This window comes from Mustela lutreola, chromosome 12 (genome assembly GCF_030435805.1).
Source record: "Mustela lutreola isolate mMusLut2 chromosome 12, mMusLut2.pri, whole genome shotgun sequence".
Classification (NCBI taxonomy): domain Eukaryota; kingdom Metazoa; phylum Chordata; class Mammalia; order Carnivora; family Mustelidae; genus Mustela; species Mustela lutreola.
Window position 1 is genome coordinate 36418692 of NC_081301.1, and position 23083 is coordinate 36441774.

Genomic DNA, 23083 nt, shown 5'->3' on the forward strand with positions numbered 1-23083 from the left:
AGGTCATGATCCAGGATCATGCCCCTTATCGGACTCCTTGCTCAGGGGGGAACTTGCTTCTCTCTCTGCCTCTGCCTGCCTCTCTGCCTGCGTGTGTGCGCGCTGGCGCACTCTCTCTCTCTGACAAATAAATAAAACAAAATCTTTAAAAAAAAAAAAAAACTATCAACCAAAAGCAATATGTAGACTTTATAGTGATCCTGATTCAAACACTCAAATTAATGTTTGTTCATAAAGCACTTATGAACAAACTGCAAATTCAAACAATGGATATTTGGTGGAATTAAGGATTATCTAAAATGTGATACTGGTTTTGTGGAGATTTTTTAAATCCTTATCTTTTAGAGATACATACTGAAATATTTACAGATGAAGGGGTGGTGTATGGATTTGCTTCAAGTAGATAAAGGAAGGAGACTGGATGAAGTTATTAAAAAAAATAAGAACTGATAAATGTTTAAGCTGAGTGACAGGAACCTGTAGGTTCATTACACTGTTCTACCTACTTTTACATATTTTAAATTCTCCACAGTAAGTTTAAAAAGCAAACAAAATAACAGTAATATTGAGGGATGAGATTTGAAGTGATTTGGGGGTTTTGTCCTTTGTATTATTTTACTTCACCACCTTCCCATATTTTCGAGTGGTCTTCATTAGGCCTATAATAATGTCTGTAAGCTCTGTGATGGCACAGACCACATTTACCTTGTTCACCTACTTCTATATTCTCAGTGTGCCCAGTGGTGCCTGACATATACAAAGCTGATAAGCACTTGAATGAATAACTTCTCTCTTTAGAAAAATGGTATTCCTTCTTAAAACTATGTAATGTCAGTAAGTACAGGGACTTGGCTATTGTCTTTATCCAACATTATAAACATTAACTCAACATTTTTTTCAATAAATTAAAATAGATATATGTATATATAAATATATATTTTATCAAGCCTGAAGGATTAACTTGTAAAAATTATGTACTAATGCCTATGAAATGATTTGATAACCTGGCCAAATGCTGAGAATTAAGGGCCATTCAATTCTTTTTTTTTTTTTTTTTTAATATTTATTTGAGAGAAAGAGAAAGAGCAAGCCCACTTACACAAAAGCAGGAGAAGAGGCAGAGGGAGAGGGAAAGACTCTTAAGCAGACTCCCTGCTGAGCAGGGCCTGCTGTGAGAACTTCATCTCACCACCCTGAGATCATGATCTGAGCCAAAATCAAGATTTGGCCACTCCAATGATTGAGCCACCCAAGCGCCCCTCAATTCTTTTCTAAATAATGAATATTAGAGGGGCATTTGGGTAGCTCAGTCAGTTAAACGTCTGGCTCAGTCATGATCTCAGGGTCCTGGAACTGAGTCCCGCTTGGGGCTCCCTGTTCGGCAGAGAGTCTACTTGTCCCTCTCCCTCTGTCCTTGCCCCTCCCCCCTTGTGCTCTGTCTCTCTCAAATAAATAAAATCTTTAAAAAAAAAAGAATATTAGGAAAACAGTTACAGGAGAGTAAATTGGTAGATTTTTGGAAAACTGTTACATGTTATCAACTACAGTTGAACATAACCATAACTTATGACCCAGAAATTTTAATACATCATATATACACACAACAGAAATATACACAAGGTAGGACCAAAAATACAAATGCTAAGATGGGGGAAAAAATATCCAAAGATAAATAAACTGTGGTATATTCATATAATGAGATACTACAGAGCAACTAAAAATCAGTGAACTACAGCTATGCATCAAGTGGAAACATCTGACAAGCTTATTAGGCAAAAGAAGCCAGTCCAAAAGAAATACTGTATAATTCCATTTATTAAAAGTTAATTTGTCAATTCTATCTTTTAATTTTTTAAGGATTTTATTTTTACGTAATCTCCATAACCAATATGGGGCTTGAACTCACAACCTTAAGATCAAGAGGTGGCATACTCTACCTAGTAAGCCAGCCACCCAGGTATACCTCTATTTTGATTTTTTTTAAAGTTCAGAAACAAGCAAAACTTTATGCTCAGTTTTGCTATGAACCTAAAACTGCTTTTAAAAAATAACTGATCTCAGGGTTGTGAGTTTGAGCCCCACAGTGGATATAGAGTTTACTTAAAAATAAAATCTTTTTTAAAAAATTAAGTTTAGGGACACCTGGGTGGCTCATTCATTAGGTATCTACCTTCAGCTCAGGTCATGATCCCAGGGTCCTGAGACTGAGCCCCACATCGGACTCCCTGCTTGGCAGGGAGCCTGCTTCTCCCACTCCCTCCCACTCCTGCTCCCCCTTGTGTTCACTCTCTGTCAAACAAATAAAATCTTTTAAAAAAAAAAAAATTTCAGTTTATTAAAAAAAAAAAAAACAAGCTAAACTACTCTGGTATTAAAGTCAGGTAGAGGGGCGCCTGGGTGGCTCAGTGGGTTGAGCCGCTGCCTTCGGCTCAGGTCATGGTCTCAGGGTCCTGAGATCGAGTCCCGCATCGGGCTCTCTGCTCGGCGGGGAGTCTGCTTCCTCCTCTCTCTCTGCCTCTCTGCCTACTTATGATCTCTTTCTGTCAAATAAATAAAATAAAAAATCTTAAAAAAAAAAATAAAGTCAGGTAAAAATAGCTTTGGGAAAGTGGGAGGAAATACTGACTGACAGGAATGCTAAGATGGGCTTCTGAGGTATTAGCAGTGTTCTACTTCTTGACCAAAGTAATGGTCATGTGAATATGTTCACTTTGTAATAATTCAGTGAGGTATACACTTTTTTTTAAAGATTTTTATCTATTTATTTGACAGAGAGAGAGAGACAGTAAGAGAGGGAACACAAGCAAGGGGAGTGGGAGTGGGAGAATCGGGCTCCCCTCCGAGCAGGGCGCCAGATGTGGGGCTGGATCCCAGGACCCAGAATCATGACCTGCAAGCCAAAGGCAGATACTTAACAACTGAGCCACCCAGGTGCCCCTCAGTGAGCCATACACTTAAGACCTATGTACTTCTCTGTACATACACTATAAATCAATTTTTAAAAATGTTTGATATACAAATAGCAAATCTTCCCTGACTTGGACTGTCTAAAACATTCCCCAAACTTAAAGAATCTTGCTTTGAATGTTAGTAAAAATAGTGCAGTATCTCCCCACTCCAATAAGAACTTAACTTATTTTGCTTATCCTAGTTCACACCTAATAGTCCTAATTCTGGATTTATCTAAGAAAGGAGGGGGAGCCTGGGTGGCTCAGTGGGTTAAGCCTCTGCCTTGGGCTTGGGTCTTGATCTCAGGCTCCTGGGATCAAGCCCCACGTGTAGTGTCGGGCTCTTTGTTCAGCAGGGAGCCTGCTTCCCCCTCTCTTTCTGCCTGCCTCTCTGCCTACTTGTGATGTCTCTCTCTGTCAAACAAATGAATAAAATCTTTAAAAAAAAAAAAAAAGGACATTTTTGTTTTAACTTTTATTTGCATTTATTATGCTGATTTACTCCTGGACCATAAATTTTTATTTCTTCAGGGGTATCTTTTTTCTTCTGTGCAACCTCCTCTTCTGCTTTAGTAACAACCTGATCTTTTCAGTAAGAATCACCTCAGTGTGGCATGGAGAGTTCATGGTTGGGTTAACCCAAGCATGAACTCTATAAGTTTGTTATCTAATCTTAAGGACTTTGTTCACCTGGATATGCTCAATGACCAGAGAATCTACATCTAAACCCTTAAGTTCAGCATCACTCTCTGCATTTTTAAGCATGTGCAGTAAAAATTCAGCACTTTTTTGTAACCACCAACCGCGTGTCCAGCCGCACTGTTTGGCCTGGGCGCACCTGCCAACTCAATTCTAGAAACAGAATGGCACACAATGCTTCAGTCAAGTGACCCTTCAGGTATTTGGTGGCTTTTCAGATATGCATATCTTTGATGGCCTGGGCAGTTTCACCTGTGTACCTAAAGTGAATACAAAGATTTAAACCTCCTGATTTGCATGATTTTGTAGGATTTTCTGGGTCAAGGGAATAGCAAACCATTTTCAGAGATCATCTCAGGCTGCTTACAGGAAGAAGAAGAAAGCAGATGTTTTAAAACCCATTTAGATTCTTTGGGCTCTTATCTACTATACAGATATGTATCATAAACAGGCAGAGAGAAGGCACTCAACAAATATTTACTAATGAGTCAAAGCCCAAACTTTAAACAAATTTACATATCAAAGTCTGAAATACATAGCACAGACAAAATAGGGTAAAAACTCAGCTTATTGGCCTAAACAGTACAACTTTCAGAAATCCCACTTTTACAAACCAAGAAATTACAGAATATACTGCTTTTTAGGAAGAGATCAATTCATGCCAACAGCTATCCATGGCAGAGGAAACTGGTCCTTTCCTCTTTCACTCCTGCCTGGCTCAGACAAGGCACAACTTCCTAATGTCATAGCTAAGTGAAAAGAACACAGCAGCAACTCTGCTTTTAAGGACAGGAACTAACTACTCAAACCATGATAGGATAGAAACTGAGCAGCAAGGAGTTAGCAAAGGCAGATGATAATGTTAGGGAAAAAATAAGGTGAAGAAAATACTTGATCATCTGTTCTTGTGCCTGAAAATTCTAAAATCATTACTCTTCTGGGGCACCTGGCTGGTTCAGTCAGTAGAGTACAACTCTTGATCTCAGGGATGTGAGTTTGAGCCCCATGTTGGGTATAAAGATTACTTAAAAAAACACATAAAGGGGCACCTGGGTGGCTCAGTGGGTTAAGCCGCTGCCTTCGGCTCAGGTCATGATCTCAGGGTCCTGGGATCGAGTCCCACATAGGGCTCTCTGCTCAGCAGGGAGCCTGTTTCCTCCTCTCTCTCTCTCTGCCTGCCTCTCTGCCTACTTGTGGTCTCTCTCTGTCAAATAAATAAATAAAATCTTTAAAAAAAAAAAAACACATAAAATCTTTAAAAAAAGAAATAAAGAAATAAAGGAAGGAAGGAAGGGAGGGAGGAAGGAAGAAAGAAAGAGAGAAAGAAAGAAAGAAAAAAATTTTTTTTTGAAAGAAAGAAATTAATTCATTACTATTCCGGCTTTCCACAGCGGCAGTAAATCAAAACTTATCTGAGGTCTCCCCAGCCTAGAATTGACCTACAATCAATGTGTGTCCTGAATGTCTATCAGAATTCCCTTTCTTTAAGATTTTTTTTTTTTTTTTTTTTTTGAGAGAGAAAGAGTACACAAGAGAGCACATGCTAGTGAGCACTAGCAGGGGCTTGAGGGAGAAGGTGAAGCAGACTCCCCACTAAGCAGGGAGCCTGACCTGGGGCTTGATTCCCCCAGGACCCTGAGGTCATGACCTTAGCCGAAGGCAGAGGCTTAACCAACTGAGCCACCCAGGCACCCCCAGAATTCACTTTCTAGAGAGTTTCCCAGTAGTATTTTTTTAGTTAATTAGGTAACAAATAAATGATGATAAATACAAGTTTTTCTTTTTTTTTTTTTAAGATTTTATTTATTACACAAAGAGAAATCACAAGCAGGCAGAGAGAGAGGGGAAACAGGCTCCCTGCTGAGCAGAGAGCCCAATGCGGGGCTCCATCCCAGGACCCTGCGATCATGACCTGAGCAGAAGGCAGAGGCTTAACCCACTGAGCCACCCAGGTGCTCCAAGATAAGTTTTTCTATGGGCAACTCAATGTAAATGACTTGATATTATTCTCATCACTAGGGATATTGTTTAAAAGCACAAGTAATTAATGTTCAGTATGGAAAATAATTTTGCAAAAAAATGTTTGGAAATGCATTTTTTAAAGTTATTTAAATTCTAGTGCAATATTAGTTTCAAGTATATAATACAGAGATTCAGTATTTCTGTACATCACCCAGTACTCATCACAATAAATCCAACTCATATTACCCATCCCCCTCATCCACCTCCATTCTGGTAACCATTTGTTCTGTATAGTTGGGAGTCTATTTCTTGGTTTGCCTCTTTTTCTTCCCCCCGCTTCCTCATTTGTTTTGTTTCTTAAATTTTACATTTGAATGAAATCATATGGTATTTTTCTTTCTCTGACTTATTTTGCTTAGCATAATACTCTCTGGCTCCATCCATGCTGTTGTAAATGCCAAGTTTTCATTCTTTTTTATGGCTGAGTAATAGTCTACTGTGTGTGTGCATGCACACGTACATATCACATATGTTTTAATATTTTATTTATTTATTCATGAGAAACAGAGAGAGACAGAGAGAGGCAGAGGATGAAGCAGGCTCCCCACGGAGCAGGGAGCCCCATATGTGACCTGATCCCATGAGATCATGACTTGAGCCAAAGGCAGGCATTTAACCATCTGAGCCACCCAGGCATCCTCACACCACATCTTCTTTACCCCCTTACCAACTGATGAACACTTGGGCTGTTTTCATAATCTGGTTATTGTAGATAATGCTGCTATGAACCCTGGGTACATGTATCAATATGAAAAATAATTTTTAGGGGCGCCTGGGTGGCTCAGTGGGTTAAAGCCTCTGCCTTCCGGCTCGGGTCATGATCCCAGGGTCCTGGGATTGAGTCCCCCATCTGGCTCTCTGCTCAGCAGGGAGCCTGCTTCCCCTTCTTGCTCTGCCTGCCTCTCTGCCTACCTGTGATCTCTGTCCGTTAAAATAAATAAATAAAATCTTTAAAAATAATAATAATAATAATAATTTTTAAATAATACAAAGATGATTTTTTAAAAAGAAGAGTACAGGGGCGCCTGGGTGGCTCAGTGGGTTAAAGCCTCTGCCTTCAGCTCAGGATATAATCTCCATGATCTCAGGGTCCTGGGATCGAGCCCCACATCACACTCTCTGCTCAGCAGGGAGCCTGCTTCCCCCCTCTCTCTCTGCTTGCCTCTCTGCCTACTTGTTGTGATCTGTCAGATAAATAAATAAAATCTTAAAAAAAAAAAAGAAGAGTAAATGGAAATCATAGGTCAAACTTAACAAAAGCTGAGGTCTTCTGTCTTCTTGATAGGCATAAAATATTTCCTACTGGTAAGGACCTGCCTCTATAGAGGATGCTTATCTGAAAGATGCTGAGGCATCTGATTTGCTAATAGGTCAGCTGAGTGTAATTATGCCAAGGAAAGAGCAATGAGCAAACCACACCCAGAGTCCAGGTAGAAACTGATTAGAGATATCCAAACAGAATAAAACTATCCACAAGGATGTTCATGGTAGCATTGTTATAACAGCAAAATAAAAAAAATTATTACTGTTCATCAATATAAAACTGGCTAAATTATGTATGCTTATTAATGTGTATGGAATTACACACGGAATTCTCTGCAACCACTGAAAAGAATGATTTAGGGGTGCCTAGGTGGCTCAGTAGGAAGCATCTGCCCTCAGCTCCAGTCAGGAAGTCGGAGTCCTGGGATTGAGCCCCACATGGGGCTCCCTGCTCAACAAGGAGTCTGCTTCTGCCACTCCCTCTCTTCCCCCCACCCAGACTTGTACCCCCTCTCTCGCAAATGAATAAATAAAATCTTAAAATATGTATATTTATTTATATACACACACACACACACATACATATATATATAGAAAGACTCAATTCTCAAAATGCTTATAATTTATTGGGAAAAACTACTGACAAATACCAAGACACCAAAAGTTAAAGAAAATCCTTTACTCAAGTTGCTCATGTGGTATTAGACCTTTTGGAAGCAAAAAGATATCAGTAGTATGAAGAAAATTGTGCCAAATTTTTAAAGAAAGACTAAGTGAATTCTATGAAAAGGCGGTTTCTTAAAATTCATCAAGTCCAACCTCCCACTCTATGTCTTTTAGAACATTCTTACCACTCATTCAGTTTCTGCTTAAAATGTTCTTTAAAAAAAAAAAAAATCGTTAAGTAGTCCATTCCCTTTAAGAACAGCTCTAATTTAACGTTCTTCCTTACTTTAAATTAAATCATTTCTTGGGGTGCCTGGGTTGCTCAGTCGAGAAGCATCTGCTTTTGGCTCAGGTCATGATCCCAGGGTCCTGGGATCCAACCCCACATCAAGCCTCCAAATGAAGCCCGGGATCCTAAACAAGAAGCCTGTTTCTCTCTCTCCCACTGCCCCTGCTCCTGTTCCCTCTCTCGCTCGCTCTCTGTCAAGTAATAAATAAAAAATCTTTAAAAAACAAACCAACAAAAAAAAACCTCAAAGTTTAAAGAAACATTTTTAAAAATCGGGGCGCCTGGGTGGCTCAGTCGTTAATCGTCTGCCTTTGGGTCGGGTCATGATCCCGGGGTCCTGGGATCCCCCCCACACCCATATGAGGCTCCCTGCTTGGCAGGAAACCTGCTTCTCCCTCTCCTACTCCCCCTGCTTGTTTCCCTCTCTCCATCTCTCTCCCTCTCTGTCAAAACAATAAATAAAATATTTAATTAATTGTGCTCGCTTCGGCAGCACATATACTAAAAAATTGGAATGATACAGAGAAGATTAGCATGGCTCCTGCGCAAGGATGACACGCAAATTCGTAAAATATTTAATTAATTAATTAATAAGTAAATATAATTTCTTCTAATTTTTTTAAATTTAAATTCAATTGGCCAACATATAGTGCAGCATTAGTTTCAGATGTAGAGTTTCTTATAATTTTCAATTCACTGGTCAACTTGCCCCAGATTTGCCTTCTGGAATGAAGTTTTATTTTTGTTTTTTAAGTAATCTCTACACCCAACTTGGGGCTCAAACTCACAACCCCCAGGTCAAGAGTTGTATGCTTCATGGACTGAGCCAGAGAGACACCCCTGCAATGAAGTTTTTTAAAACAATTTCCGTCTATTATGATACTTCCCCTCTTAAATCATCTCAAAACTAAACCTCTCAATTCCTCAAATGTTTTCTACACTCTTCATTATTCTAATGATTCTCCTCTGAAGAAATTCTACTTTCTCAATGTGCCTCTTAGAATCAAATACCCCAAGTGAACACAAAATTCCAGATCTGATCTGACCACTGTCATTATTTTCTTTGTCTGTGTCACCATAAACAGTAAAAGAAAAGTTGCCCAGCAGTATACAATTTATTGACAAATTAGTAGTACTGTTCAGCCCATAAGTAACTTATATTTAATCTGAGGGGTTTAAAGTGGCCAGGGGGTGGGAGGTTGGGGTACCAGGTGGTGGGTATTATAGAGGGCACGGATTGCATGGAGCACTGGGTGTGGTGAAAAAATAATGAATACTGTTTTTCTGAAAATAAATTAATTAATAATAATTTTTTTAAAAAAGACCCACAGACCATAGAAGACAAATAAATAAATAAATAAAGGCATTTATACTTTAAAAGTGTAAAGGAGAAAAAGATCACTGAGGACAGGAACTCGGGAACTTTTCAACAACAAAAAAAAGTAGACTGTATGCTGGGAAAGGAAGAAAACATTTTTGATAAGCAGAAAATTCAAAAGAATATTTCAGGGGGTATAAATGCAGAACAGTGGTGCAGAGGCAGGAATGAGCAGAGTTAGTGCTATAGCTAAATATCTGTATAAGGATAGGCAAAAATATAGGGCCAAAAAAGAAACCTTAACCCATAGGCAAAAAGACATGATTAAAGGGTTATACCAAGAAACTGACTTTTTTAAGATTTTATTTATTTTTGAGTGAGAGAGAGAGAGAGAGAATGCATGTGACCATGAGTTGGGGAAGGGGCAGAGGGAGAAGTAGACTCCCCACTGGGCAGGAAGCCCAATGCAGGACTTGATCCCACAACCCTGGGACCATGACCTGAGCAGAAGGGAGATGTTAAACCCACTGAACCACTGGGGTGCCCCTCTTCTAGTGATTTCCAATGATACTGTGCCTTTGGTAATTTTGTACTTCTCAGAAGAGATGTAGAGTTTCTTATCATTTTCAACCACTGGTCAACTTGTCCCAATTCTGTCCTCTGGAATGAAGTTTTGTTTACATTTTTTAAGACTCTCTACCCACAAGGAGGAGCACCCGAAACTGACTTCTTTAGATGTCTGGAGATAATTAAATACCAGTTTGCCAATTTCTACGCCAGTTTCTACTACTGTTTGAACTTTGACTACAGGGGAAAAGTTTCTAATTCAATTCTACACCAAGATGAACTGATAGTGAGTTCTGCAATATTACACAGGCTTCTTTCATAACATGAACATTCCTAACTGTCAAAATATAATGCAAGAATATCATTTTAGAAAGATTTATTTAAAAAAAAAAAGAGAGAGAAAGATTTATTTTGATCCATTTCTGTAAGTTCTCCCAAAATGGATACTTTGGCATTTAATATGAATACTTCTGTATGAGGTACCTGCTTATTTCAGTAATTAATAATCTTCAGGATTTCCATTCAAAAGATAATGACCTGCTGATCTCTAATCCCCCAGCTTCAAAAGAAGAGAGATTCGACTAATATAATGTGAAAACAGAAAGAAGTTAGCTAAATAGAATTTCTAGACAATGATAGTTGCCCAATATTAGAACTGCAGCAGCTCCTTCTCTGAAGTTATTTAAATGCAATTAAATTGGAATTTCTGGTTTAATAGAGTTGCTGCCTAAACAGTCTTTCATAAGGACTAGCACTATAATACAGTACAGCAGAAAAGATTTAAACTGTCCAAGGGACATTGCAAAACCCAACCTCCCAAATCCTGCTACTCAACAGCAGGGATCTAAAAGAATAAATAGATTCCCAGCTGCTTAGAGAAAATGTCTTACTAAAAGCAGAGCAAAATTCTCATTAATGAAAAATCAACCATGAAGAAAAAAAAAATTGCCTCCTAATCCCTTGAAAATAGTCAAATCCATTTTGGGTTAATGGAGATTTAACAAAACAGTGGAAGAGAGCAGAGCAAAACAGTTCCCTCTGCCAGCAGCTGGGGGAAACACCCATCAAAGAAATCACAAATAACAATGCTTCTAATCCACAGAGCCAAAAGAAACATGAACTCTATCCAGTGAAGGGTATCAGGAAAAGGCTCTTGCAGATAAATTCTTTCTCTCATCATCAAGCCACCTTATCCTACATCTTGTTGAACACTGATATGATAGGATGTAACTTCAATTGTCCAAGATCAAATTCAATGGGTAATCCAAGCCCTGCTTTTTCTAATCAGATAATCTCTAAAATCACAGTACTCCCATGCATTTATTCAAAGCCAGTACTGAGCTCCTGTGTCAGGCACCAAGAATACAAAAACCTGTAAGAAACAATCTCTACCCTCACAAAGCTTAATCCATGCACCTTGCCTCATCTTAACCCCCAAAGCTCTTGCCTTAAAATATCTTCTTAGATGGGTCAAGCGACCTCAGCGAAAAAGCAATAAAGGCCCTTTGATTACTGTGATAGAAGCTAATACATAAACAAACATATAGGTCAATACGACTTATGCTCTGCTCCAAAAGGAGAGAAGACAACACAACTTTCCAAGTCGAATATTAGAATAACCTTATCCTACACTACAGAGAAGCAGGAAACCAGACAAGCAGCAGAGGGTGCCAGCCAAGAAATACACTGGAAGAAGGGATGTGACAGCTGTACTACATCGCGTTTAAATAACGATAAAAAGAACCTTCTACTAATCCGCCTGCAGTTTCACGGTGCAGGGAAAAGGAAGGGAGACTGCCCACTGTTGACACCAACTATTCGCGGTTTCCTAGCTATTCCACTCTGACTGGAAAAGAGCCCCAGTCACTGTTTAATAGGATCTGGGCCTGCCGGCCAACAACTCCGTCACATGGCCACGGAAATGGAGAGGTTAACAGTCCCCCCACAGGAGAGTGAGGGAAAACAAGAAAGGGTGGAAAGAACCTCTTTAAATGTTTATAAATGTGTTAACATAATCGCTCCCCGAGGCACGAACGGGAAGTGAAGTTTGGAAAAGGTGGTAACCCCACGCCCACTGGAAGCATGTGGGGACCCCTCGACGACCCCCGTCCCCTTCCCCGCCAATCCACACTCACCGCGTACACAGAGCAATGACATGGCCGAGGCACCGGCGAGCTTCCGCCGTACCCCAGCCGCGCCGCCGCACCCGGCCGCTCCCGCTTTCCTCTCAGCAGGTGCCGCGGCTGCTCCCGCTATCGGCCCCACAGGTCTGACCGCTCCTCATGGTCCCGGTGGCAGGCAGTGTCCCGCCGCTCTCTCGGACCCGCGTCAATTCTCACCGTCTGACTGGGCTCCCAATAGCTGTGAGTACGGTTGGGGAGGCAGGAGACTGGGCGCGGCACCACGACGCCATCGCTGGGAGGCAGGAGCTACCGGGACTACCCCCCTCCTTTCGCTCCACCGGGATCCCGGCGAGCGTCTGGAAGGAGCCTACCAGTGGCGCTCCGCCTCCCAGCCAATCAACTCACGCCCAGTCCACCGACCCCACCTCCCATAAGCACGTAAGAGGCGGGGTTTCCTTCCTCTTCCCTAAGTTCAAGAATGAAGGCAGCTCCGCCCACTAATAAGTGTGGAACTGAGTGGGCGGGGCTTCTCCTCACTAGGAGGAGGTAACTGAAACCCTCTGCTCCTCCTACCCAAGAAGATTTTTTTCATTGAAGAATTTTCCATTCGACTTCTTACTCTATTGATTACAGCTGACGGAACCCCTACGGGTACTAATTTAGTAAGATCATACCACAAGACAAACGTTTTAATTAGCAACTACAAAAAAAAAAAAGTAAAATAACTGTGTGAGCATAAAGTAAAATGTTTGGAGACCAGTTCTTTTTTTTCTTGCACGCCATTGTATCTCCAACGGCTGTAGTAGTACCTGGTATATAGAAATGAGGCCGTAAATATTTACTGAATGAAGGATAGAGGGACGGTAAGTATTTTAAGCTAGGACTTCTCTGGTAGGATGACAAATGAACATGTGAGGACGTGAAAAAGATCAGAACAGAAAACCGGAAGACACAGATCCAACACCCCTTCCACACCACAGTTCTAATCTAATTGATTTGGGGTATAGCTCAGGAATCCTATGTTTTAAAAGCTCCCCAGGTGATTCTAATGTGATGCCAGGGCTGAGCACCATTAGAGGAGATGCTTTCTAAGACCTCATTAGGCCAACTAAGATTTCAGCATTTGCAATCTTGGCTCCATGGAATTCTGCCTGCAGTCCCAGGGAGGGTCTGTCAATCTAACAGGGTCTTTGCCCTCCCGAAGCAAAACTAGCTATCATATAATTTCTCTCAGTGAAATAGTTGCTATGAGAGAGTGACACTCCAAATGCAATAGCAAGCAGTAGCAAATGCAATGAAGAATACTTGATCCTTCCAGTGTTCATCCAAATTTGGAGTAATACCCCGAGGAAGATTTTCACCACGGCCAATGAGCCAGCCTTGTTAACAGAGATGGGGACCCTCAAAATAATGGGCATTCTCCGGAATGCTGGAAGTTGGACTACCTAGCTATCTAGCCCAGCTGTCCTTTATAAAATTGAGGAGAGCATGAACCTTGAAGCCAATCAGATCCATCTGGTATATTATCTATTTTTGTGCAACAAATTACTCCAAAACTTAGTGGCTTGAAACAACATTATCTCACAGTTTCTGTGGGTCAGGAATCTGAGTATGGCTTGATTGGATCCTCTGACTCAGGTTTTTTACAGACTGTTATCAAAGTGCCAGCTTGACTAAAAAAACATCCACTTCTAAGCTCACTCCTGTAATTGTGGGCAGGACTCAATTCCCCCTAGGCTGTTGGCCTGTCTCACTCAGTTCCTTTCATCGGGCCTTTCCCACATGGCTGCTTGCTTAAAGCATACAAGCGGAGAAGGCAATAAAGTCTTTTAGCAAATGGAAGTCACATTATTTTTTAGCTTAATCACAGAAGTGACATCCCCTCATTTTTGCTGTATTCTCTGCATCAGAAGCAAGTCACATTCAAGGTAAGGGGATTACACAAGGACATGAATACCACCAGAAACTGCCTCACTGGGACAGCCATCATTGGGGGACCATCCTAAAAATCTGCCTACCACACCTGGAACTGAGTTCTAGCTCTAATATTTTGACCTTGGGCAAGCTACATGGTCTCAATTTCCCAAAGAATAATAATAGTAACTGCTTTATAAGATGGTTTTAAAGTTTAAATGAGGAAATGCATTTAAATTACCTAGTAAATACAAAAATGCCCAATACATGTTTGTTGTTACTTAGATTGTGGACATGAAGGTAGGAATGTGGCTGGGAAGTAAAGGGAAGGTAAGCAGAGCAAGAGCCACTGTCTAAAGTTTATGATGTAAGCTCTGAGGAATCCCAGTTTCCCAGTTAAAAGTTCAGAAAAGGGAGGGGCGCCTGGGTGGCTCAGTGGGTTAAAGCCTCTGCCTTCGGCTCAGGTCATGATCCCAGATCCTGGGATCGAGCCCCACATCGGGCTCTTTGCTCAGCAGGGAGCCTGCTTCCTCCCCTCTCTCTCTGCCTGCCTCTCTGCCTACTTGTGATCTCTGTCTGTCAAATAAAATAAATAAAGATCTTTAAAAAAAAAAAAAAAAAAAGTTCAGAAAAGGGGTACCTGGGTGATTCATTCAGTTAAGTGTCTGCCTTCAGCTCAGTTCATGATTTCAGTGTCCTGGAATCAAGCCCTACAAGAGGATCCCCGCTCAGCAGGGAGTCTGCTTCTCTCTCTCTCTCCCTCTCCCTCTGCCTCTCCCCCTGCTCCTGCTTTCTCTCTGTCTCTCTCTCTCTCTCTCTTTCAGATTAATAAAATCTTTTTTTTTAATGTTCAGAGGAAAAACGCAATGACGTCTTTGGCCCTCTAGGCCCTTGACAGGCACCAGTTATACTCATCAACAAGGTAAATGTACCTTCAGAAGCAACTCAGACAGGGATAGAAAACCAGTCCTCCATGCCGCACAGTCTTCATTAGTTTTTCCAGTACAGTACTTGAAAGTTCTTCAGCATTTGAATGGAATTCATACTTCAGGTTTAGTTGGCAGGTAGCTGAGAGCTAGGACTCTGAAATCCAGGAAATGCGAAGGAAAGGGGGAGGGAACAAGGAAAGTAAGTAGTGAAGAGAACCCAAGAATCTCAAGAGGTTCAGACCGAAATACCTAAGTTTGGCTCTGTTGCTGCCTTTTTTGGGAGCCCTCAGGCAAGAAAGAAGTGGTCCAGCTTAGAACCCTGATGCAGGGGAACCATCTACCAACTTTATGACTATCTTTAAGTCATGCTCCAAGGCCATTAAAAGTTCACTTTTCCTCCAAGTTCCCTATCTCTTAGAAAATATCTCCCAATGCCTAATGAGAAATTTAATATAAATAACTAATTAACACATATTTATTAAGTGTCTTTTAGATCAGTCTTAATGGGAGGATGCAAAAGCAAACAAAGCACAGTTTTTATCCATAAAAGGTTTATAAGGTGTTGGGAAAGATCTGTGAAAGAGCGAAGAACTTAACTGGGGCAGTGAATATGGAACTGAGGGGTATAAGAAAGAAAAACCCCTTTAACATATGTCAGTGTTAAAGAACTAATGTGATAGAACTTGGCACACAATGATTGTGAATACAGAGAAGAATAAGAATATCATTTCTTTAGTAGTGAACCATTGGAGGGAGAGAGAGTTTTAAAGTTGGGTAGACTGAAAGAATGATGCTACAGTTTACTGATAGAGAGGAAACCAAGGTTTGGGGAGAAACGTTTCCTTTTGGACATATACATTAGGCTTGAGATTGTCATATGTACCCACTAGATAGATAATGTGGACTTGAACCCTGAGAAAGCAGTCCAAGCTAGAGATAGATCTTCTAATCAATAAAGATATAACTATTTTAATCCCCACTTTTAAAATAAAGAAAATGAAGCAAAATTAGAATCCAAACCCAACTGTATCTTTCACCAGAGCTCAGTTAGCCACACAGCTATATTGCCTCTTAAGAACTGGAGAAATTCAGCAAAAGCTATGGAGGAATCAAGATAGGCTTCATAAGAGAGAAGTAGCATGTGGAGGAGGTGGATCTCAATGTATGGACAGCACTGAACATACACATATGGAAGAAAGGGTATTTCATATACAGAGAATAAGTTGTATGATCAAATCAAGAAATGGAATCACTGGGGGCGCCTGGGTGGCTCAGTGGGTTAAAGCTTCTGCCTTCGGCTCAGGTCATGATCCCAGGGTTCTGGGATCAAGCCCCACATCAGGCTCTCTGCTCAGCAGGGAGCCTGGTTTCTCCTCTCTCTCTCTGCCTGCCTCTCTGCCTACTTGTGATCTCTGTCAAATAAATAAAATCTTTAAAACAAACAAACAAAAAAATGCTTAAAAAAAAAAAGAAATGGAATCACTGAACCTGTACAGGTATTTAAGAGTAAGTTGCAAAGAGTTTGAGAGCCCTATGGTTGCTAGGAGACTATTTAAACTCAGAAAGGAACAAAGGTCTTTTATGGAGAACACCTACTTTTAAGGATTAGGAAAATGAGATGGAAAAGAAATGGTCAGAGAGGGAAAACAAGAAAATAACCAAACTACCTGTATATTATTCCATTATAGATCTTATCTTCTTGAAAAATAATTGCATATCTATCCTTTCTTTAGACACAGAGCTCCTCAACAACAAAGGACCTGTTTTCTATATCTTTATCCCTAACACCTAACACAACATCTGGTAATTATGCCCAAAAAAGACCTGTTGACTAATTAAATACATGAATGAATTAATGAATGAGAATGTTTTTAGAGTTGGTTATTGTCAAAAATAAACCTGGACATTAGTCAAAGTGATTAGGACAGGGACACCTGGGTGGCTCAGTCGATTAAGCATCTGCCTTCAGCTCAGGTCATGATCTTAGTGTCCTGGCTCTTTGCTCAGCAGGGACCCTGCTTCTCCCTCTGTTTGCCACTCCCCCTGCTTGCGTTCTCTCTCTCTCAGACAGAAAATAAATAAAATATTTTTAAAACCATGTTTTTTCTTTTAAATGTTCATTTATTTATTTGTTTGACAGAGAGAGAGAGAGACAGCAAGAGAGGAAACACAAGCAGAGGGAGTGGGAGAGGGAGAAGCAGGCTCCCCACTGAGCCGGGAGCCTGATGCAGGGCTCGATCCCAAGACCCTGGGATCATGACCTGAGCCAAGGCAGAGACTTTAACCCACTGAGCCACCCAGGCGCCCCTTAAAGATTTTATTTTTAAGTAAACCCTACACCCAACATGAGGCTCAAACTCATGACCCCAAGATCAAGAGTCATGTGCTCCACTGCCTGAGCCAGCCAGGTGCCCCTAGCCCAGCATATTTGGAACTCGGTAAATACTGCCAAATGAATAAAATTCCACTGTGGGAATATATTCCATGAAAATAATTCAAATAAATGGGGGGAAAGCTGTGCAAAAAGATATTTGTACAGGATTATCTAAGTAGTGAAATCTGAAAATCAGAATGCCAAATAATTCAATGAATTCCTATAAATCAGTTTAGTCATTCCTATCAAATATTTACTTAATATCTATTTATTAGTAACACTGTAATCCTATACAAATAGATAAATATCAGAGAAAGAGACCTTACAAGAGATGTAAGTGTTAGTGCATTCAAGAAAAATTTATTGAGGGGCACTTGGGTGGCTCAGTGGGTTAAGCCTCTGCCTTCCTCTCAGGTCATGATCTTAGGGTCCTGGCACTGAGCCCCACATCGGGCTCTTTGCTCAGTGGGGAGTTGGCTTCCCTCTCTCTCTGCCTGTTCTGCCTACTTGTGATCTCTCTCTGTCAAATAAATAAATAAAATCTTTGAAAAATAAAAGAAAAATTTATTGAGCATCTACCAAGTACTACATACCATGCTACAGACACAAAGAGGAATAAGACATTTCTTCAAAGAATGCACAGTCTGGGGATAGACAGACCATTAAAAGTGCTACGATCATGGTTAGAAGGAAGAAATGGGTTGTTTGCATACATACCTGGAGGTTTCAGAATTATTTGAATACTTAATAAGTGGGGAGGGTATAGTTAACTTAGTAAATATATAAACTTCATGAAGGGAAGGACGTGTGTTTCTCACTATTGGAAAAAATTATCCAAGACTTACAAACAAGCAAAAGAAATTGCTGGGTGTTCTTGCAGTTTTAGTACCAGGCACTGTCTAGAGCAGAGAACAGCAAACTTCTTCTGTAAAAGACAATTTAGTAAATACTTAGGTTTTAGGCCAAAAAAGCAAAATTGAGGCTGTTGTATAGGTACTTGCATAACAAGAGAAAAAACAACTTTTTAAATAGTAACATTCAGGGGACGCCTGGGTGGCTCAGTTGGTTAAGCGGCTGCCTTCGGCTCAGGTCATGATCCCAGCGTCCTGGGATCGAGTCCCACATTGGGCTCCTTGCTCGGCAGGGAGCCTGCTTCTCCCTCTGCCTCTAGCCTGCCACTCTGTCTGCCTGTGCTTGCGCTCTGTATCTCTCACTCCTCTCTCTCTCTCTCTAACAAATAAATAAAAATCTTTAAAAAAAAAAAAAAAAAAAAAAGACTTGGGCGCCTGGGTGGCTCAGTGGGTTAAGCCGCTGCCTTCGGCTCAGGTCATGATCTCAGGGTCCTGGGATCGAGGCCCGCATCGGGCTCTCTGCTCAGCAGGGAGCCTGCTTCCCTCTCTCTCTCTCTGCCTGCCTCTCCATCTACTTGTGATCTCTCTCTGTCAAATAAATAAATAAAATATTTTAAAAAAAAGACTTTATAAAAAAAATAGTAACATTCAAAATAAACCAATAATAATTGAATACAAGTTTTTGGTACAATAGGTCTACTAATGAGGTTGAAATTCTTTTGGAGAGTATGCATTTTGCTTAGTTGGGGTTCAAGTATTATTAGAATCAACTGCAAATGTTCAAGCACTAATCTTGATCTGTAATGAGATCTTATGAATCTCATCTGTCTTTTCTCACAGTAACTACTGTTAAATACTGCTATCAGTCCATGAACATGTGATTCAACTGAGCATATTCATTGCTTGGAAAGCATTTGTAGAATTCTACTAGATTCTCCTCTTGACATTTGCTTAACTTTCTAAATGAAGTTTTTATTTATTTTTAAAGTAGTTGCAGGAAAAAAAAAATAAAAAATAAAGTAATTGCAGGTTGCCAGGTGACTCAGCCGGTTAAGGTCTGTCTTCAGCACAGGTGATGGCCCAGGATCCTGGAACTGAGTCCCTGCTCAGCAGAGAGACTGCTTCTCTCCCTCTTCCTCTGTCTCCTGCTCCCCCTGCTTATGTGCACGCTCTCTCTCTCTCTCTCTCTACCTCTCTCTGTCAAATAAATACATAAAATATTTTTAAAAATATATTTTAAAAAATAAAAAATAATAATCTCTACCCCCAACATGGGGCTCAAACTCAACTCTGAGATCAAGAGTCACATGCTCCACCAGCCAGGCACCCCTGACCAATTTTTGCTCAAAATACCATAATAAAACATTACCAATACTAAGCCATCAAATTGCTGTGGGGGGGGGGACAAAGCAAGATATTCAGCTTCTATTTCTCACAAAACAAAAAACAAACAAAAGCCACAGAACTGATGATGGTTGTGTTTGAGAGTGAATGAAGTCAACTACTGACACTAGTAGTTTAATAACCCATGATAAATTTACATATTTTCTACAAAGTACTTTGTACAGTGAATAATCATACACTTTTTCTGAAGATTTATTTATTTGAGAGAGAGAGTGTGTACGCACAAGCACACACGCACCCACACAAGTGTGGGGAGAGGGGCAGAGGGATAGACTCTTCAAGAAGACTCCCCACTGAGCACAGAGCCCAGCATGGCTGGATTTCACAACCCATGAGATCAAGGCCTGAGCCAAAACCAAGAATTGAATGCTCAACCAACTGAGCCACCCAGGCACCCCATGAATAACTGTTCACTTTAAATACATGACATTTTCACAAGACTTGTAAATTTGTTGAACTAAGCCTTTTTTCTGCTGCACATATATTTTTGCCACCATCAGCTGTGCCACAGTTTAGCAGATTCCACTTCAGGTTGTGCTGAATTAGTGCTTTCTCAACTTCTTTGAAAACATTTTTACCTGTAATTATTTCATGCAAACTATTCATCAAGGCTAATTCTTCAGTCACTTCAAATTCATCATTGACTTGTCAAAAAAACAACAACTTAACAGTATTGGCAACTGCAGACTCATTAGGAGCCAAGGAAACCTACTTAAAATAATTTGCTTTTGGTTTTTTGTTTTGTTCATCTCTGTAGCCAATGTGGGGCTTGACCCCACAACTCTGAGATCAAGAGTCATGTACTGGGGCTCCTGGATTGGCTCAGGCAGTTGTGTCTGCCCTGGGCTCAGGTCATGATCCCAGGGCCTTGGGATCAAGTCCCATGCCACTGGGTTCTCTGCTCAGCTGGGGGTTTGCTTGTCCCTTTCCCCCTGCCCTTCCCCCCTGCTCTCATGCTCTCTCTCTCTCTCAAATAAATAAATAAAATCTTAAGAAAAATAAAAAATCATGGGCTCTTCCAACTGAGCCAGCCAGATGCCCCTAAAAATAAAATCTTTAAGGAAAAAAAGACATTCTTAAATTTTAAATTCTTAAATCTACCAAAAGCAGGCTACAATGCATGATCACATAAAATGAACTTTACTTCTTAGCGTCACAAACGTTAGAACACAGAAAGCCCAAAGATGGCTATTACAAGAAATGTACAAAAGAAATTTGCTTTAAAAATAGCAAAAAGTTTTTAAATTGATTTCTCCCCCAAAGTCCAAATAAGTATGGTCTAGGTAACCATCAAAGTAAAGGCTTTTTTCTTTCTTTTTTTTTTTTTTTAAGATTTTTATTTATTTATTTATTTGACAGGTAGAGATCACAGGTAGGCAGAGAGGCAGGAGGGAAACAGGCTTCCTGCTAAACAGAGAGCCTGATGTGGGGCTCGATTCCAGGACCCTGATATCAGGACCTGAGCCGAAGGCGAGGCTTTAACCCACTGAGCCACCCAGGCACCCCACAGAGTAAAGGGTTTATATAGTCTTTCCTTTGATAAGAATAAGGTTTTTTAGGGGTGCCTGGGTGAATCATTCGGTTAAGCATTGGACTCTTGATTTTGTCTCAGGTCATGATCTCAGGGTCATGAGATCGAGCCCTGTGTCAGGTTCTGTGCTGGGTGTGAAGCCTGCTGAAGACTCTCCCTCTTCCTCTACTACTCTGTCCTCCACCCCCATCCCATACTCTCTCTTTCCAAAAAAAAAAAAAAAAAATCATGCAGAACTGTATATCCAAGTGTGTGTGCAAGACACACTCATATGCATCACAAATACAAGCACATACACTCAGAGGGACAGACACACAGCTGAGTTTTTACTGTTCCAGGCACTTCGTATCCACCTTAAGTCTGCCACTTTCCCATTACATTTAATGAATTTCTTCTTTGGAGACAAGACATTTTCTTCAAAGTAGCCTAGTTGACATTTCCTGCTGGGAAATATTGAAGACCCCTCACTTGCAGGTGCCTTCCCCACTCCCATTTTTTTTTTTTTTAAGATTTTATTTATTTGACAGAGAGATCACAAGTAGGCAGAGAGGCAGGCAGAAAAGGGGAAGCAGGCTCCCTGCTGAGCAGAGAGCCCGAAGCGGGGCTTGATCCCAAGGACCCTGGGATCATGACCTGAGCCGAAGGCAGAGGCTTTAATCCACTGAGTCACCCAGGCGCCCCAACCCACTCCCATCTTTATTGTATTCTTCCAAACCATGGCTGTGGGTGTCCTGTCCTGGAGGTGAAGTCAGGCTGCTGGAAGCTGTAGTTCTTAATGTCTTTGTACCATCTATCAGTCATCTCCTTTCCTGTCTGATCATAGGAGGCCATTCCAGGTTCTCTCCAAACTGGCTGTGACTGGACTCTGGATTTGAGTATCCTTGGGCTGGCCAGGACTTCTGAATAATGCTGAGCCTCCTGGTTTGTCTTCTTGCAGAGCTTCAGTGTGTGGGGGGTTGGAGGGGGAACACAATGCTGCTGTTGGCACTTGTTGGAGGTCTTCAGGACCTCATTATTAAACTGTTGGGGAGCTGACTTGTCCATGGCCTACTGGGTACTCGCCCCAGCTCCCACTGCTGCTATGCTGTGCTCTCTTGCCTTGTCCTGGGCTTCTGGAGATCAATTCCTATCTTTATAAACCTGCGCAGATGGGCAAATCCAGGTAACTAAAGGAAGTCAACTCTACTGGCGAAAAGAGAATAGTTACTGTTTTCAAGAGCCAAAACACACGAAGGGCCAGGAAAAGGAGTAGAGATTTGGGAGTTAGTTAAGTTTGGGGGTTAGTCAGGGATGTGGTAGAGAAGGAACTCAGAACTCACATAGCCTGCCCAGTGGTCAAGGCACCATGAAAAACTCTATGGCACAGAACAAGGCCTGCCCACAGCCCCAGCACATATACACACAAGATCTAGGGCCCCCTTGCTCTTTAATCTCTGTTGCTCATTTTCCTCCTCAAATTAGTTAATATAGACATGAAATAGAGCCCCAAGTCTCTGTGTACAGCCCATTTTTTCCCTCCATAAACTCTAACCTTGCTTACATTTGTAAGCAATAGATTCCAAATCTGTGTCTTTAGCTCAGGCTGTTCTCATCAGCTTCAGACCCATATGTCCAACAACCTGCTAGATTTCTCTACCTGAAAACTATTCTGGTACCTCAAACTCAACATGTAAAAAGTTAAAACCATTGAAATATGTTAAAATATACATTCAACTTGTTGACTCACTAATTCCTCTTGAGAAAATAAAATTTCCCTCAATGTTTTGTTCTAAAAGATCAGTGTGCTTAGAGTCATCAAATTATTGTATTTCCTTTGGGCTTAAAGTGAAAAGATTCCCATGAAGTCCTACAGTCTCCTTATTAAATAAAGGAAAGTTAACATTTATTTGTAAAAGCAAAAAACTATAAACAATCTAAATGTTTTGTCCGTAGATTCAACACAATCCTAATGAAAATCCTAGTGGGTAGGTTTGTGTGTGTGAGTGTATGATAAGTGATAATCTGGAGGGGAGGGGAGTGGGAGGGTTGGGGTGTCTGGGTGATTGGGTGATGGACATTAGGGAGGGTATGTGCTATGGTGAGGGCTGTGAATTGTGTAAGACTGATGATTCACAGACCTGTACCCCTGAAACAAATAATACATTATATGTTAATTTTTAAAAAGTAATAAGGTGATCTTAAAATT

The 23083-nt window shown here is 40.8% G+C and overlaps 1 protein-coding gene, 1 non-coding gene and 1 pseudogene across 5 annotated transcripts in view; 1 reads left to right on the plus strand and 2 right to left on the minus strand.

Moving 5' to 3' along the window:
• The window catches only part of UNC13B (unc-13 homolog B), a 244963-nt gene that overhangs the window by 214801 nt on the left and 7079 nt on the right, over positions 1 to 23083 (minus strand). For 2 of the 4 annotated variants that reach the window (XM_059142424.1, XM_059142423.1), the window contains exon 1: positions 11908 to 12263. The exons of 1 other annotated variant lie outside the window; for it this stretch is intronic. Coding sequence is in view for 2 of the 3 variants with exons in the window: in XM_059142423.1 (XP_058998406.1) it covers positions 11908 to 11929 (22 nt within the window). In the remaining variant the exon portion in view is untranslated. Of the gene's footprint in view, positions 1 to 11907; positions 12265 to 23083 lie in introns of those variants that run through there. One more of the 4 variants, XM_059142421.1, reaches the window with a different exon arrangement.
• On the plus strand, positions 8365 to 8473 carry LOC131813285 (U6 spliceosomal RNA). The gene has a single exon (XR_009346711.1). It is a non-coding gene; the product is annotated as a U6 spliceosomal RNA (small nuclear RNA).
• LOC131812953 (Golgi-associated plant pathogenesis-related protein 1-like) lies at positions 21595 to 22006 on the minus strand (annotated as a pseudogene).